This window comes from Dipteris shenzhenensis, chromosome 7 (assembly GCF_047967505.1).
Source record: "Dipteris shenzhenensis isolate YYH24624 ecotype China chromosome 7, Dip_SZ_1.0, whole genome shotgun sequence".
Taxonomy (NCBI): domain Eukaryota; kingdom Viridiplantae; phylum Streptophyta; class Polypodiopsida; order Gleicheniales; family Dipteridaceae; genus Dipteris; species Dipteris shenzhenensis.
The window spans coordinates 35,134,703-35,153,205 of record NC_141602.1 but is presented as its reverse complement, the minus strand read 5'-3'; the positions used below and the strand labels follow the sequence as shown (position 1 = coordinate 35,153,205).

Here is an 18,503-nt window from a genome sequence, read left to right as displayed (position 1 = left end):
AAGAGAGAGAGAGAGAGGGGGCGGGGGGAGGAAGTTCTGTGTGTGCATTTGCAGAGAGTCTGGCCTGATGGAGAGTTTGCGTTAATCAAGCTCATTTCCACTGTCATTTTCATCCTTGCTCTGCTTTTGATGATTACATTTCTTTCTCTCTGTTTTATGATGTGGGGCAGGCCACCCATCTTGACCATTGAGAGCTATGATTCGGCTGCACTTTTCCCACTTGGCACTTTGCCTAACCTTCAACTTTATCCCTTGGGGCCTAATCCAGCTCGACTAGTGGAGTGGCAGCGATTTCTCACATACCTTTTGGACAAAAAAAAGGTTGGTTCTTGGTTGGGAAGAGGTCTGAAGCTGCAGTTTTTAAATTCAACACCTAGCTGCGTGTGTGTAGACATGTTGATTCTCAGTGCATTTTAGCAGAGAAGGTGTCCATTTAGCTTGTTCTGAGCTGCAATGAGATGATGGTGTGGTTTTCTTAAATTTTTGTTCAGATTGCTGCAGTGAAGATTAGTGGATGGGAGCTCTTGATCAACCCCCCAGCAAGTGGCCCCATCCATCCTAAGCAACCTGTTGTTGTGAGCTATCGACAGAAGATTTCGTTGCCGCCATGTCCGTTCTCTCCATTAGAAGCAGCACATAACCCAGATATTGCTATTGGTAAGTCTTCACGCTAGGGTGCATTGGTTGATTTGAATGCTGTGTTCTGTGCGACTTGTTAATATGATTGTTTGCTTTGTTCTGATCGAGGTTGGTGGTCGTATCAAAACAGGTTTCAAAGAACCCTTGCATGCAGTTGGGGCAGTGCAGCGAGCAAGCACTCAGTTGGATTTGACACTCAAAGAGCAAAAAAAGAATGTACGTGATGTGCAGCCAAAATTTGCACAAACGCACCCTAGTTATCTCGAGACACTTGGTCAAAACCATGCATCTTGGATTTTTGGAGCAATTGCAGAGTTAATAGATAACGCTCGGGATGCAAGAGCCTCAAGGTGAGTTAGTACAAACAATATCCTTCTTACCAAGAAAAACTATACAAGATGACAGCTAGCTGTACAATATCTGTTCTAAAGGACTCCTGCCTTTGTCGCACATTCCTTGAGAACTTTTTTCTTGCTCCAGCGGGACTGGTTCTTGATTGCATAAGTGCAAATAAATGATGCGATAATATTGCCTTATTAGCTTGACCAAATGTACAACAGAGAATTGTAAACTCTTTGTGAGGATCATGTTTTCTAAAAGTGGGAAGATGTTGTACGGTCTGGTCATTTGGAACATTTTCTTGGATGTGATTCGTGCAACTAAAAAAAGGGCTTGACGTGACTTAAGACAAGGTTGATGTTGCATCTTTTGCCACCCTCATATTATTTGAGAAATCATTTAGGCTTTTGTTTCTCCTAGTCCATTTTGGTTTTTTGAACTTGTGTGCGCGTGTGTGTGTCCTTCCCCCCTTTTTTCCTGTTGTGGGTGAGAGGGGGTGTTTCGGTGTGGTGACATTAGAGTTTTTGTGGATTCATGTTCACACTATTTAGTTTAGTCACGTGTTTAAGAATTGGCATATTGCAAATGCTCTTCGATTTTTTTAACAGTTCAATTGTCATAGAGTCAAGAAAGCTTACAATTTGAATGAATGTGGCTTTACCTCTCTTCCATGTTTCAAATCATGCTGTATTAAGCTCTTCTCATTTATGCTATTGTGTTGATTTACCACAGGCTTGATATAAGCATTGAATTGGAATACTTCAAAGCAACAAAGACCCACATACCTGTTCTCTCTGTGACAGACAATGGCACTGGTATGAGTCACACAGATATTTTGCGCATGGTTTCATTTGGTCACAAGAAGCCAGACAGTGATGATGAAGGTTTGATTGGACGTTTTGGGGTGGGTTTCAAGGTGCGTAACATCTTCATGGTTTAAATTGTCTTCAAGCTGTTCAATTGTGACCTTCACATCTAACTTCTCATCTGTATATCAGAATCTTCCTATGTATTAGTCCTTGCAATCAATAATGATTGTGTTCCATCGCATGTAGTTGTAGTATTGATAATAGAGCGTAGAGTGTTGTGGCATCATGCTATCCTGATGTGCTAGGTATTGGTTGCATCTTTTTGTATTCATATATTTTTCAAAAAATGTAGCATGATTTTTTGCAAAAAAGAAAAGAAAATATAGCAGGACAATGTCTTTATATACACATATTATGGATGTTCAATGTATCAGGGTTTGAGAACATACTTTTATGCGGTAATCTACACGGGATCTACACGTGCTTTTGGATGTCTATGAAGTTTGTAGGAATGTTATAGTAGCTTGTCCCTTGGGGGTGACAGTGAGTTTAAAATGAGTGCTCTTTTAGATTGAGTTCGGGCATCTTATACATGATGAACCTCTTGTGCAGGTTGGGGTAGGTCAATGTCCAACCTATGATGGACGACATATAACTTGGCCCTTGTAGGAGATACAGGTGCCACATGGGCATATTAGGGGGAAAGGTACTCTAGATAGGCTGCCATGTGATCAGGAGGATGGCTGCCACATGGGCAGGATATGGATCTAGGGCATAACCAAGGTTCCAAGCGAACCTCTAAGCATTGAGTGATTTTTTGCGAGGTTTGGCTTGCAAGTGCTTTCTACATATTTGTCTAGGCATGCATTGGTTGTATAGTCCACTATGGTAGCTATTACACCATTGCTATAGGTAGTAAGATGGGTCACAAATAGCCACTCTTTCCCTATTTGGATAGCTGATTTTGTATAGAGTTTCAAAGCATGATATAAGTTGTACTTGTTAAAGAAAAGGTGGGGGGTGATAAAAGGGTGAGAAAAGAATGATGGGATAAGAGTAAGTATCATACTATAGTTCATATTGTGAACTACTCTAGACATGCGCTAATGCAAATGTTTCACTTATAGCTGCATCGAGCAAGCAATGGTAGAGCTAGGTAAGTACTTGAATTTAAAAATAATGACAACTGCATTAATTTGCATTTTGGAATAGACAGACATTGCTATCGAAGAGATAATAATGATATTATGCTTGGCAATTTTCTAGCAAGGTTTGGCCAAATGGTAGATTGTGTGAAACGTAAAGTGGTGGACGGTCCTTGTAAAAATCTGCTTTTAAAGACAACATCCCAGTTTAGGTGGACACCATTTATTGACATTTAATATTTTCCCCAGAGATGGAAGCGATGTATTGCTATTTTCTAAGCCAACCCTAGAGATGGAAATGATGAATAGCTATGTTCTAAGCCAAAAAAACATACCGAATGGGCACGGCTTGTTGTCGCTTCTTCTGCCTTGACCTTGTCTCTGCCTTCCACATTCTAGCTTCTACGCCGAACTCAATCATTTGGAGAAGCCTCTCCAATGAATTCCTCTTTTATCTAAAAATGGTCGTCGTACTTGTTGCTTGCCATCCCATCTTGCTTGTTGCTGGCATATCCAGAAAGCACAAGTGGTAAACATTTGCTTTGACAAGCTGGCTAATGAAGTAACTCAATTTCTTCCATATGCAGTGATCAATTCTCCTCGTAGCTACTTACTGAACTAGATGAAGAATTGCTAATTGTAGTGTTCAATTGAATGGAGGGCCCGCTAGGGAGATGGCCTTCCACCATTTGCCCCTCTCAAGTGTATAGCATAGACTAGCGGGCCCTAGGGAGACACATGCGCACCATGCAGCCCCCACAACCAGTTATAGCTCGTCACCCCCACTCCCCTCAAGGCCTTTCATCCATTTCCTTCTCTCCTATTTCACCCTCAATCATTTGCCCCTCTCAAGTGTAACCACATCTAATCTGGATAGTCATTGATTGGACTCCACATTCTAGTAATGAGAGTTTCAAAAACTTCAAAAGTTGAATCCTTGGGGATCATCTCGAATTGGATGATCTATGGAAGATGTGTTTGTGCATATGTTTCTACAAAAAGTCAAAGTGGAAAATGTATCTCCCACTATCTGAGTTCATGTATAAGAGCAATAAGGACTAGTATCTCTCATGATATCAATGGTAGATCCATCTTAAGAAGCTTCTGTTTTCCACACCGTCTCCCATTTCCAGCAGTCCAAGCTTGGTGCTCAGTGTTTTAAAGTTGAAGTGTGTTCTAGAATTGTATTGTCATTGCCATACATTTATGACTTCCATTTATGACTTCCTTCGAAAGTTTAGTTATGGTTGATTGAATGTTCACCTTGTTCCTTACTCATATGTCTAACATTCATGTATGTTTAGGTGCAATTCCTTATAATTTTTTGTTAATAGTAGAGACAATGAAGGCTGTAGGCCATCTTCTGGTGGTTCCAGTGATGCCCTATAGGCCATGGTATGTGCCTTGTAGGCATAAGTGTAGGCACTTATAGTGTTAGTGCCTTTTAGGCCACATAGGACACTTAGTCCTATGTGACGCCTAGGACACTTAGTCCTAGGTCTAGGTACAAGTACTTTGTACTTGTATGTTTTTGACTATCTAAGATTTTGACGTGATGGCTGTTCTATTACGACTTTTGCTACCTGCACTCTCTCTCTCTTCTATCCGATCCTATAGTGGTATCAGAGCAGGTATTGCTCTTGTCTTCCAGCTCTCCTTAGCCCCCCGAGTCCTCCATTGCTCATTGGGAGTGTGTTGCTCTGCTGGTCGACACATCTCCAGTTGCTGCAGCTTTTTCGAGGTCTCCTTCAGCACCCGTGGCCATCAGTTGCCATTTTTTGTGCTGCAGATCCAGGCGTTCAGCTTCACCTGTTCCGTACTGCATACAGTACCTGCGCTGTACAGCCCATACGTGAGCAGACGTACAGATCTTGCACACGTACATCGCCGTACCTGCGCATGGGAACGTACTTGCACACGTACATTGCTGTACTTGCACGTGTCCATACAACGTACATGCACACGTACATCGCCATACCTGTGCGCGTCCGTACATCGTACCTACGTTGTGCACCGTACACCGTATAGCTTCCGTACAGTTTCTGTACAGCGTACCCGTTCAGTACGTCACCATACAGGGGTCCGTACAGGTTTCGTACAGTTGTGCATCTCGCACCCGTACAGCCGTACATTGGTTCCCGTACTGTTCCGTACGTCTGTACGGTACCTACGTTGTACATTGTACTTGTTTCGGAATTTGGTTTAGGACTGTCCTATTGCGCCACGTCATCACTCAGGACATTGAGTCAGATTTTTCAGACATTGAGTCACTTCTGCAGGATATTGATTCAGATTTGCATACATTGGGTCACATTTGCAAAAATTTCAGCAAAATTTGAGGCTTTTTTGTATTTGCCCTCTTTTTGGCTTATTTGCCCTCAATAAATTTGGGGCTTTTGCCAAATTTGCTGTTTTTGCAGTGAACATTGCGTGTCACAGTCACATTTGGGTCAGATCTGCATTTGCCCTTTGATTTGGGTATGAAATTTGCAGATATTTGCTGTCATTTTTTGGGAGATTGATTTGGAGTTCTTCGTGAAGATGATAAGTTGGATGGCACCAACTATCCGATGTGGTCTTATCTCATGAAACATATTCTTGTTGCAAAGCCATGAAACATATTCTTGTTGCAAAGCATTTGTGGAATATTGTTTCTGGGGCTGATCTGAGGCCAGCCAATGCTACAGTGGTTGTCTCTAAGTGGTTGTCTCTACTGCTAGTCCTTCTGCAGGGGGTACTCCTCCTGATGCCTCTTCCTCTAGCACTCCTGTTGTTGCTCTTCCAACTCAAGAACAGTCAAGATGGGATGCAAGAGATGCAAATGCACATTCATGCATTGCTTTATCATGCAAGAGAATCATTATTCCACACATCCGGTCTTACAGGACAGCAAAGGATGCTTGGGATGAATTGGCTTCTCTCTATCAGATTCGCAATGAAGCTCGTGTTGCATATTTGAGAAGGCAATTACAGGAAGTCAATATGAATGAAGGTGAGTCAATGGATGCATACTTGACAAAGGTCAAGGACCTCATGGAACAGCTTGCCAACATTGATGAGGTGGTGCCAAATTCATAGCTTGTCAGTACCACATTGAATGGACTGCCAGATACATATCAAGGGTTTGCTACAACCCTTCGATTAGTGGCCATGGGTAATCCAGACCACTATTCTTTTGATCAGCTAGTTACTTTGCTTTTGTAGGAAGAGCAAAGTAGAGCTAACAAACAAGCCATTATTCCTGATCATGCATTTGCTTCACAGCAGACAGGAAGAGGCAAGGCTTCCAAGCCTATGGGCAAGCCAAAATCTGCGCATAGCAGCTGCAATTCCTCCCATGCATCTAAAAATACAGCAGATAAGGCAAAGAAGAAAAGATGCAACTATTGTCGCAAGCTTGGACATGACATTTCAGAATGCAGGAAGTGCATTGCGTTGGAGAAAAAGAAAGCAGGATTGACAGTTAATGCCTCACATGCTATTGAATCCCATGAGCTAGCAGATGCTTCACATGCACATGCTCTTCAGGATGATTGGGCATGGGCTGTCCATTGCTCATTTGATCCCTCCAAAGCTGATGCACTCTTTACTGCGAATGATGCTCAGTCCTGGTACTTTGATAGTGGTGCTTCCAAGCATGTCACATCTTGCAGACAGTTGTTTCATTCTCTAGCTGATGCACCTCGAGGGGGGACTGTTACATGTGCTAATAATGCTTCATATGCTGTAAAAGGAGTTGGAGATGTGCAGCTCACATCCATTTCCAGCCATCCTGTCACTCTGACAGATGTTCTTTTTGTGCCTGGCATTGAAGTCAACTTGATTTCAATTTCAGCAATTGCTACTTCAGGTTTCAGAGTAATTTTTGATGGCTATAGATGCCTAGTATATGATCTTCGTGATGACAATGCCATAGTTCTCACTGGCACTTTGCAAAAAGGGCTTTATCACCTTGATCATCATCCAGCTGCACTTTCTATTGAAGCATTGGCTATTTCAGATTCACAACTCGCTGAAACTCATCTTTGGCATGAGAGAATAGGCCATCTCAATTACAGAGCTCTTGCAAAGCTACATTCACAGCAGATGGCAAATGATGTACCTCAGACTCACACAGTTTCCAAACATGTGTGTGAGGGTTGTCTTTTGGGTAAGATGCATCGATTTCCTTTTCAAAAGAATTGTCCAAAACTCTCACAAAGGAAATTGCAGCTAGTACACAGTGATGTCTGTGGCCCAATGAGGACAAATGCCATTGGGGGGTATAAGTATTTCATGACTCTCATTGATGATTTCACAAGATATTGCTGGGTATATCTTTTAAAGGCCAAATCTGAAGTTTTCTTATGCTTTTAGAGATGGCTGAATATGGTTGAGAATGAATCAGGAAGCAAGCTTGTCACCCTCAACATAGATAGGGGGGGTGAGTATATGTCAAAGGAGTTTGATGCATTTTTTTCCTCACGGGGCATTATTCACTCATGCACTACTCCTTACACTCCTTCTCAGCAGAATCCTGTAAAAAACAGGTTCACAATGGAGATGGCCAGATGCATGCTCAAGGCCAAGTCTTTGCCCAATAAATTTTGGCTTGATGCAGTAATGTGTGCCAACTATGTGCTGAATAGATCACCTACACAGGCATTGAAGACTGTTACACCTTATGAAGCATGGAAAGGCAGGAAGACTTCACTCTCACACATGAGAGTTTTTGGGTCTCTTGCATATGCTCATGTACCATCTCAGCTGAGACATAAGCTTGATGACAAGGCAATCAAATGCATATTTATTGGTTACAGCCAGGAGAGCAGAGGGTATCGGTTGATTATTGTCAGTAGAGATGTGATCTTTGCTGAACATTCAGCTTCTCCTCTTGTGGACTGCAAAGCAAAGCCAGATGTTGACATGTTTGATGCCTTTGAATCTTGGTTACCTCTGCCATCATCAGAAGAGGATTTTGAGGAGCAACATGAGCCTCCTCCAAGCCCTCCACTAAGCAATAATCAGCCACAACTTCATGCTGATTTGCAGGTTTCTCTTCCGGCACAAAATGATCCCACTACTCATGATGCAGTCATTGAAGAAAGAGCTGTCAATAGACAGCAAAGGCAAGTTCCCAGATGGCTTCTTGATACATTGAGGGACAGCAAACAAGATCAGCCTTTTGCTGCCCGGACAAGATCAGGGAATAGACAGCATGGTCACTTTCTTGAGTTTGCACTCCTTGCTACAGCTTGCAATGAAGAGACTTTGTGCCATAAAGATGCTTTTGACAGCAAAGAGTGGATGGATGCAATGAAAGCTGAGTTACAATCTATTGCCAAAAATGACACATGGGAATTAGTAGATCTCCCACCTGGCAAGCATGCCATTGGAACCCGGTGGGTCTACAAATTAAAAAGGAAATCTGATGGCAGCATAGATCGATACAAAGCCTGTCTTGTTGCAAAAGGGTATGCCCAACAACAAGGCATTGACTTTGAGGAGACATTTGCTCCCACATCCAGGATTACTACCATTCGATGTGTCATTGCCATTGCAGCCCATCATCATGGCAAGTGCACCAACTTGACATCAAGACCGCTTTTCTTCATTGGGATCTGCAGGAAGAAGTCTATGTCACACAACCTCCTGGCTTTGAGGTTGTTAATTCTGAAAATAATGTATGCCGGCTTAGAAAAGCCCTTTATGGTTTGAAGCAGGCACCCAGGGCATGGTATGCCAAAATTCATGCACACTTACTATCCCTTGGTTTTCAGAATAGTCCCACAGAACCCACTCTTTATGTCCGTGGGAGTGGCTCTAATTTTTTTGTGCTGATTTTATATGTGGATGATATGCTCATCACGGGTCCAGATACTCAGCAAATTGCAGCTTTCAAGGCTGATTTGCAGCAGATTTTTGACATGTCAGACATGGGACGGCTCCACTATTATTTGGGCATTCAGTTTGCTCATGTTGAGGGGGGTATCATGATGTCTCAGTCCAAGTATATTAGACAGCTCCTTGATCGTTTTTAGTTTGAGGATTGCAAGCCAATCTCTACTCCAGTGGACCCTGGCTTCAAATTCTCAGCTCATGATGGGAGCCCACCATGTGATATCACTCTTTATCATCAGGCTGTTGGATGCCTTATTTATTTATGTCACACTAGACCTGACTTGCAGTTTGCAGTATCTCAGCTCAGCAGATTCATGCACATGCCTAGTTCACAGCATTGGTAGGCAGTGAAGAGAGTCTTCAGATATCTTAGAGGCACTCAAGATTTAGCCCTCTTCTATGGTGATCAGGGTTCACTTACCATGCATGCTTACACGAATAGTGACTGTGCAGGATGTTCCGACACCAGAGTGTCACATACTGGCAATTGTTTTTTGCTTGGCAATTCATGTATCTCTTGGCTCAGCAAGAAGCAACCAACAGTTGCCACGTCTAGCTGTGAGGCTGAGTACAGGGTAGCTTTCACCGCTACAGTATAGTGTGTTTGGCTTCGACAGTTACTTAAAGATCTTGGTATTTGCCAGACATCCTCCACTATTGTCTACACTGACAGCCAGAGTGCTTTGGCCATTGCGCGTAACCTAGTGTTTCATGCGCGTACCAAGCATATTGAAGTTTACTATCAATATGTTCGGGAGCGGTTGTCAGCAGGATACATAGAGTTGTCCTATCTTCCCACAGAGGACAACATCGCAGATATGTTTACAAAGGCACTTCCTTGTCCCAAGTTCGAAGTCTTCCGACAGGCTTTACACTTGGTTCCCTTCATTACATGATCTGACATTCCTTGTACATTCATAGGTGGCTATATCCTTTTGGATGAACATGTGCCACCATGACCAGAAATTACCAGGTATTCTGAGACGTTTCCAGAGTACTTCAGCCCATCCCATGGAGGGGGGTTTGTAGGCCATCTTCTGGTGGTTCTAGTGATGCCCTATAGGCCATGGTATGTGCCTTGTAGGCATAAGTGTAGGCACTTATAGTGTTAGTGCCTTTTAGGCCACATAAGACACTTAGTCCTATGTGACACCTAGGACACTTAGTCCTAGGTCTAGGTACAAGTACTTTGTACTTGTATGTTTTTGACTATCTAAGATTTTGACGTGACGGCTGTTCTATTACGACTTTTGCTACCTGCACTCTCTCTCTCTTCTATCCGATCCTACAAAGGCTGTTTGAGGGTTTACATGTTATGTAGAAATGCTAATATTGATTACAAATATCTATGGCTATTCTACCATGTAATAATTTATTCAAACGTTCCATGATGGAAGCTACAGGAGACCACTAAAATTTTCCCAAATCGGTAGTCCCTCTTTTGATTCAGCCACATGGTTTAGTCCCCCTTTGATGATTTTTTAATGGGTCTCACCTGAGATCACCAATCATTATCAGCCGCAAGAATATAAAGGTCAAGATGGTTGGCGATAATTCTTTTTATGAGATAAATTTACACATCCTGATATAAAAAAACGCACTGCTTTCTTGTAGGATATGTAAGAAATGTTATAGCGAGCAAAGGATAGCATCAGAAAGGTTGAGAAATGAGCATGATACCGTGTCAACAATGAAAAAGCATCTCCCATTATTATCTATAGATTCCCAAACTTTCCAAGTCCATGCGAAGTGACAAGCATTTAAGTTGTCTTCTGATTTCTGTGGTCAGTATTTGACCATAAAGAAGATAATAATGCTGCATGTCAATTTCAACTTTCCAATAAGATTATAAACCATTGAGTTTTTACATAAGTCAATTCAAAGAAGTGTTTTGTGCGGGGGACAGTTTAGTCTATGAAGCAGAGCTGATCCTACTACAGGATTTACCTACCTATGTTCTATTAGAACTTGAATCGGTTCTGAATGAGAGGAGCAAGGTCTATGGAAACATATCCATTATGAATACTTGATCTGATGGAAAAGTAGGTAGAGGCTAGCTTTGTAGTATAGGATTGGGGGAGAAAAACTTTTTGGTGGTGCTGCAGGAATATCAACTGTGAATGTTTCTTATGCTGAATTGTGGCTACTTGTTTACACAATACAACTACTTAGGATCCTACTGTGTAGTTGGCTCATCTAGATAAGGTGGGCCAAGGGATTGTTACCATAAGCTTCACTTACCTCCAAGCTACAAAAGATGATGTCCATACTCGTCCAAAGTGAGTATTTTTTTTTCCTGAGACTATGTAGAAATGGAAGTGGTGATTACATGCTTTAACAAAAGCGAGTTGCCAAAAAGCATTTGCTTCCTTGATTCTAGTACCGGTAGATCTGCCCTCCATGGAGGCACTCCTCTTCCAAGGATCTCCCTTCTCTCTCTGTTGCCCACATGGATGCCCATGTACTAGATTCGTATTATCTACTTTTGATCCATGTACCTCCTCGGGAATGTAGTTGGTTTCTGATGGATTGGTGTGGCTTGATCTACTGAACACGAATGGCCACTTCTTTATCCTTAATTTACTTTACGGAATTGTGCTTTGCAAAGAGGAAAGGATGACATCTTATACAAAGGTGTAAATCATTTGCTTATAATATTCTTTCCACCACCGAGGAATATGTGGAAATGAATGGATGTACATGTATGTGAAAGTAAAGATTTGTCTGTCAAGTCTCTTCAGCACGCCTTGCTGTCGCATTTTTGCTAATCTGTATATGAAAGTAAAGATTTGTCTGTCAAGCCACGTCAGCATGCCTTGCTCTTGCATTTTCTCATGTGAAAATAAAGATCTCTCTGTCCATCCACTTCAGTGTTCCTTGTTCTTGCCGTTTGATTATCTGGTTTTGGTGATACGTGCATTAGACTGGCGCAATGCGACTTGGGAAGGATGCAGTCGTATTTACTCAAAGCAAGGAAACTCGATCCATTGCATTTCTATCACGGTCCTACAATGAAGCAAAAGATGTAAGGCTTATGTCCGTATGCTGTCTTCTTCAAGTACATGATTTGAAATTTCCTTAATGTTCAACATAGCTGAATATAAATATGGGAGAAATGACTGTCATGGTTTTTGAGCCTTTTGAGGAGGTTGATTGGTGTTTCTTAATAATATGAGTTTACATGGGAAGAAATGAACAAATTAAATGGTATGATTAGAAACAAGGACTAGGAGTTGTCATTTTAACTTCTAAAGTGAACTTGGGAGATAATCTCGAGCGTACTTTTGAATGAGAAGCGATAAGACGTATCACGTTAGCATCAGAACCTGCTAATATAGCTATATAACCTCTAGTTGCAGCTGCAAAATTCTGTTGTGCATGGATATGTAGGCGCTTTCAACAAACTTGATACATAATGTTTTGATGCTATCTCCTGCATGTTTAGGTTCTCTCCATTTATAAAGCCAGGTAGGACATATTATAAGAAGTGGCTAAAGTCATGATACAGCCATTATAGAATTTGCTGTTTTACTGGCTGCAAGACAGTTGCACATAGTTTATTTGTGGTGCATGTGTTGCAGGAGGTGGAAATTCCTATCATCACTTATCAAAAGGATGGGGGTTGGATGGAATATAATTTGAATGTCCATAGCCAACGAGAAGCAGATGCGAGTTTGAAGGCTGTGAAAGATTATTCACCCTTCAATGAGTACAGCATCGGACCCAAATTTTCTGTTTTTGGGGAAGGCACAGGAACAATGGTGTGCATTTACAATCTGGATCGATGGGGATCAGACTATAGTCTGCAGTGGGACCCCAAAGCTGGAAATGAAAATGGAAATAAGGCGTACAAGTGTGATATAAAAATACGATCTGGACGTGTGCGCTCACGCCCAGCTCAGATGACTAATAAGGTAATGCAGTTTTCCACCACAATTTCTTGCTTCGCTGTACGTAATGCTTCTTGGTCAAAATGGTCTGATAAAACTGTACCTCTAAAAAGGACAGCTGCCCTTTTTGTCATTGATACCAGTATCATCTTTGAATTTGTATCCTACACTTGTGAACCATTCAAGTTATTAATGGAGATTATGCATGTGTGTGTGTGAGACAGAGTCCTACACTTGTGAACCATTCAAGTTATTAATGGAGATTATGCATGTGTGTGTGAGAGAGAGAGAGAGAGAGAGAGAGAGAGAGAGAGAGAGAGAGAGAGAGACGTCCACGGGAGCCCTCGCGGGCCAATGGGACAAGGTACACAGAAAGCGAACTCATACAAGCCTCAGTGGGCTGAAGCAAAGGGCACGCTAGGACCCTTGCTGAGTACTAATCTATGCTAACAAAGTCATAATCATAGAAATAGTCAACTACAACTGTATAGTGGTCTAGATCAATCAATCTATCCAGTATCAGGAACAGACTGAAAAACAAGTCAGTCTTGGTGCTCGGACTTAGAAACAGGATCAGAAACCAAAGCCTGGTACAGTGATGGCTCTCTGTTGGGCTGCGAAGATGTCTCGTATCTGTGTCTGTCGAGCTATCTTGCGTTGCGGTGGGGGACGCGGTCTCCTCGCTCTCTGGACTCTCTGGGCTATGTCCAGAGTGACCCCTCGTCTCTGTCAGTCCCCCCTAAGGAAAGCTGTGATAGGTCGGACCTCAATATGTTAGATTCTCACTGTGCCCACCTATGAGCTCCCGATTTGAGGGGACAAGGGGCAGTGAGAGATAGGAGGGCTGGGAGAGAGACTCAGGCCGGAACCAGAGGGAGGAGAGCATGGCAGATATAGGCGACCAGCACACGGGCTGGTCGCAGCCTGCAACAGCAGGTAAAAGGGGGCTTTAGGCCTCACATGGAGGCTCGTGCAGCAGCGCAGACTGGCTGCACAGGGCACCCTTATATAGGGGCCTGTGGCAGGCCAAGTCGGCCCAACCAGGGCCACCGACCAGGGCCAACCCTGGTCACCCTGGTCAGTTTTATGGGGCCCATGAAGTCGGCCACCAGACAGGGTACCGACCCTGCTGGTCGGTCATCTGAAGGGGCCTGGGCAGTGCCTATAAAAGGTCGACTTCTCCATTGATCCCTGCATCCAGTGCACTACAGAAAGCCTTCTCCAAGGCAGCGTTCAGCACTCAGATCTGGGAGAGTTTGTGAGAGAGAGTTCATCAGTTTGCTCCAGCACCCTGCTGTGATTTGTACTGCTCCCTTGGAGCCATTTTCTGCCCACCATCCGGTGGATGAATATACTCTCTCTCTCCATCTATTCCGTCTATATTTCTAAGTGTGTGTTTGTTGCATTTGTGATCATCTATCTGAGTTGAGTGTGTGAGGGTTGGAGAGATCTTGGGTGGAGGATTGAGTGATTCATTCCCTCCTATTTTCTAACATGGTATCAGAGCCATAGGCTCTCAACTCTTCTTCATCAAAGCACTCACTGAAGGAAGGAGTCCCTTGGCAGAAAGGCGATTCTGTTTTCAGCTTAGGCTAGCACGGGAGGTCAATACATCTTTTTTTTTGCTTCAGTTTTTTTCAGTTTGCTATTCACTGAGAGGGATCAGCGTTCAGAAGCCTCTACACCCATTGCTCGTCCTTCCTCCTCCTCCTCCAGTCAGCTTCCTTCTTCATTCATTCCCAATTTTGGTGAAGCTGGAAGGCTCGATGGGGCGAAATATCCAATTTGGAAAGTCAAGATCCGAAGTCATCTGGTGGCACGGAAGCTATGGAAGATAGTGATTTGGACCGAGATGAAGCCGGAGGACATTGTCGACAAAAGAGGTGATGTTCTATTTGAAGCAGATGCGGATGAACTCAGTGCATGGGAGGAGAGGGATGCTCAAGCCTTAGCAATGCTAATTGGCACGGCAGCAGATGTTGTGATTTTTCATATCCAATTGGTAGAGACGTCTTCAGAGGCATGGGCCATACTGAAGGAGCTGTATGAAATCGATAATACAGCCTGTATCATTACTCTTCAGCATCAACTTTACAATCTTGATATGAATGAGGGTGATAGTGTGCATGACCATCTGACAAAGGTGAAAGTCGTGCGGGACCAGCTCGCAGCGGTTGGTCAGAAGAATAAGACTACAGTTCCACAAAGACTTTTAGAGAAGGGGTCAAAATATACTTCACTCTCTCGATGTTCCGCCAGGTACCGAGGAAGAGCAGGCTGTTCTAGAAGCAGTTTCAGTTCCTCCTCCCAGTGAGAAGCAGAAGAGGTTGCCCCAATGGTACCTAAGAACATTGGAAGACTCTCGGGTCACCGAAATACCTGAGAGTACCAGTTTTGGATTGTGTCGGTCCCAATGTCTTTAAAAGACCCCATCCGTGAATTTTGCGTTGGTGGCTCAGCTTGAAGAGCCAAGGACCTTCGAGGAGGCGAAGGGCAATCCAGAATGGCAGGTTGCCATGCAGGTAGAGATGGATGCTATCTTGAAGAACAATACCTGGGACTTAGTGGCCAAGCCCCAGCGACGGAACGTCATCGGCACTAAGTGGGTATACAAACTTAAATACAAATCAGACGGCAGCTTGGATAAGTACAAAGCAAGGTTAGTGGTCAAAGGTTTTGCTCAAATTGAAGGCATGGATTTTGATGAAACTTTTGCTCCCACAGCTCGCATGGTTACTATCCGAACAGTGATTGCCCTTGCTGCCCAATTCCAGTGGCCTATTTTTCAAATGGACGTGAAGTACACATTCCTTAATGGAACCCTGGAGGAGGAGGTATACGTAGAGTAGCCACTGGGCTTTCAAGACCCCCCAGGGTCCCCATTAAAGGTCTGCAGGTTGAAGAAGGCGTTATACGGACTGAAACAAGCCCCCAGACCTTGGTACCAAAGGATTGATGTATTCTTTCAGAAGATAGGGCTAAGTCGGAGCCCTTCTGAGGCAAACCTCTACTTGTTCATCGAGAAGGGGTTGCGATTGGTACTCATCCTCTTTGTTGATGATCTTATCTTCACAGGTGACCATGCCAAGAAGATTTCTCAGGTTAAGGAGCTACACATGTCTAAGTTTGAGATGACTGACCTTGGGTTATTACACTACTTCCTTCGGATAGAAGTAAAGCAGGCCAAAGACAGGATCTTCATTTCACAGGAGAAATATTGCAGAGAACTTTTGAAGAGATTCCAGATGGAGGATTGCAGGACATCAGTAACTCCCATGGAGGTCGGGCTCAAGCTAAGTGTTCACGACATATCCCAGCGGGTCGATACTCCTTTGTGCCGACGATTGGTAGGAAGTTTGCTTTACCTTACCAATACTCGACCTGATATTTGTTATGCAGTTGGGCTATTATGCTAGTTCTCTGCTTCTCCCAGAAAGAGTCATTGGGATGCAAGTTTACGGGTGCTGAGGTATCTAAAGGGCACTTGCACCTATGGGATCACCTATACGAAAGGCATCGAACTAGGTGGGTTCTGTGACAGTGATTGGGCGGGTGATGCTGACACCAGAAGATCAACAACATGGTATTGCTTCTTACTTGCATCTGGTGCCATCTCTTGGCTGAGTAAGAAGCAACCCATAGTGACCCTTTCATCTACAGAGGCAGAGTACAGAGCCGCGTGTACAGTAGCTTGTGAGACACTGTGGTTGAGGTGGATTTTGGAGGACATGGACGTGTCAGAAGAGCGCAACAGTGCTGATGTGCGACAATCAGAGTTGCACAGCCATTGCCAAGAATCCAGTGTACCATGCGCGGACCAAGCGCATTGAAGCTCATTACCACTTTGTTCGAGAACTCATCATCGACGACGTGATCGAGCTCATGTATTGCCCGACCGCCGACAACTTGTCCGACCTCTTCACGAAGGCACTCCCTCGAGAACAGATGGAGCACCTCATCAGACCTATGGGGATTGGCCCACAGTTGTGACATTGAGCGGGGGTGTTAGATTCTCACTGTGCCCACCTGTGAGCCCTCGATTTGAGGGGACAAGGGGCAGTGAGAGAGAGACTCAGGCTGGAACTAGAGGGAGGAGAGCATGGCAAATATAGGCGACCGGCACACGGGCTGGTCGTAGCATGCAACAGCAGGTAAAAGGGGGCTTTAGGCCTCACATGGAGGCTCGTGCAGCAGCGCAGACTGGCTGCACAGGGCACCCTTATATAGGGGCTTGTGGCAGGCCAAGTCGGCCCAACCAGGGCCAACCCTGGTCAATTTTATGGGGCCCATGAAGTCGGCCACCAGATAGGGTACCGACCCTACTGGTCGGTCATCTGAAGGGGCCTGGGCAGTGCCTATAAAAGGCCCACTTCTCCATTGATCCCTGCATCCAGTGCACTACAGAAAGCCTTCTCCAAGGCAGCGTTCAGCACTCAGATCTGGGAGAGTTTGTGAGAGAGAGTTCATCAGTTTGCTCCAGCACCATGCTGTGATTTGTACTGCTCCCTTGGAGCCATTTTCTGCCCACCATCCGGTGGATGAATATACTCTCTCTCTCCATCTATTCCGTCTATATTTCTGAGTGTGTGTTTGTTGCATTTGTGATCATCTATCTGAGTTGAGTGTGTGAGAGTTGGAGAGATCTTGGGTGGAGGATTGAGTGATTCATTCCCTCCTATTTTCTAACACAATAGACTGTACTGTGGGGACTCTCTGTCGCGCATGTGGTCTTTGCGCCCCTCTCTTAGTGGTACTGTGCCGGCTGCTCATCTTGACTGCTCTCATGTAAGCTAGCTCCTCCTCCTCCACTCCATTGTGTCCGGAAGAGGGATGGGTCTATGAGACTGTGAGAAACTTGATACAAACTAGCTGGAGGGGTGGAGCTACTAAGCGAGCATCCACATCCATACAAAAGACAAAAACACTGTATCCTACACAGTCATATCCAGGGAGAGTAGTCCTCTACAAAGTCATCCTCATCATCATCAAAGCATCTGTCATCATACTACACAATACATAATATAAAGTGAAATGTGTGTGAGAGAGAGAGAGAGAGAGAGAGAGAGAGAGAGAGAGAGAGAGAGAGAAGGCCTATATTGAGTGGTAGATGTAACTCACCAGATGTTTTTTTTTCCAGTTTTCTCCTGCAGTGTTGTCGTGGAGCCTCGTTGCTAAGTTGATTCATCGCTCTAACATAATGCTTCTGCTATGTCTACACATACCATTTTGAAAGGCGTAGGAGGGTGCTGCTGTTGAGAGTCAAGATGGGAAAGGAGGATGATTGGACTAAATTTTCGATAACACCCGTATGGGTGGAGCTTTGCCCCCCTAATAGTCATTGATACTAGTACCGTCTTTGAAGGATGCATCCTACATTCATCAAACATTCAAGTTATTGATGGGGATTAGATTTGTACCCTTATGTGGCCTACATGAGGCACATGATGCTTGCTACTATTAAACTATAGGTGTAACCCACCAGCTGTACTGAAGGTCCAGTTTTACCATGCTTTGTTATTGGTGTGGTTTGCTGGTGTTGCCTATTTGCTGTAGTTTGCCTCATCTATGCTACATCTATGCTCATGCCCTAAATCTCGTCACAACACAGTCTCATACTATTTTGAAGCGTGAGCATGGTGTTGCTGCTCAGAGTTAAAGTGGAGAGGGTGGACATAGGGAAGATTGAACTATTTATTTGATAATACTCATAGGGGCGGGGCCTTGTGGTCACTGGTGTTTCATGTCTGCCCATCACCGTAAACTTAGCCTTAATTACAGCATGCACTACTTGTATAGGTGGC

At 43.9% G+C, this 18,503-nt stretch overlaps 1 protein-coding gene across 2 annotated transcripts in view; it reads left to right on the top strand.

Moving 5' to 3' along the window:
• The window catches only part of LOC147900269 (uncharacterized), a 75,951-nt gene that overhangs the window by 37,503 nt on the left and 19,945 nt on the right, over window positions 1–18,503 (top strand). For both annotated transcript variants that reach the window (XM_087377049.1, XM_087377048.1), the window contains exons 4-9: window positions 171–321; window positions 492–657; window positions 770–989; window positions 1,711–1,894; window positions 11,736–11,837; window positions 12,394–12,726. In XM_087377049.1, coding sequence (XP_087233175.1) covers window positions 171–321; window positions 492–657; window positions 770–989; window positions 1,711–1,894; window positions 11,736–11,837; window positions 12,394–12,726 — 1,156 coding nt within the window. The remainder of the gene's footprint in view (window positions 1–170; window positions 322–491; window positions 658–769; window positions 990–1,710; window positions 1,895–11,735; window positions 11,838–12,393; window positions 12,727–18,503) is intronic.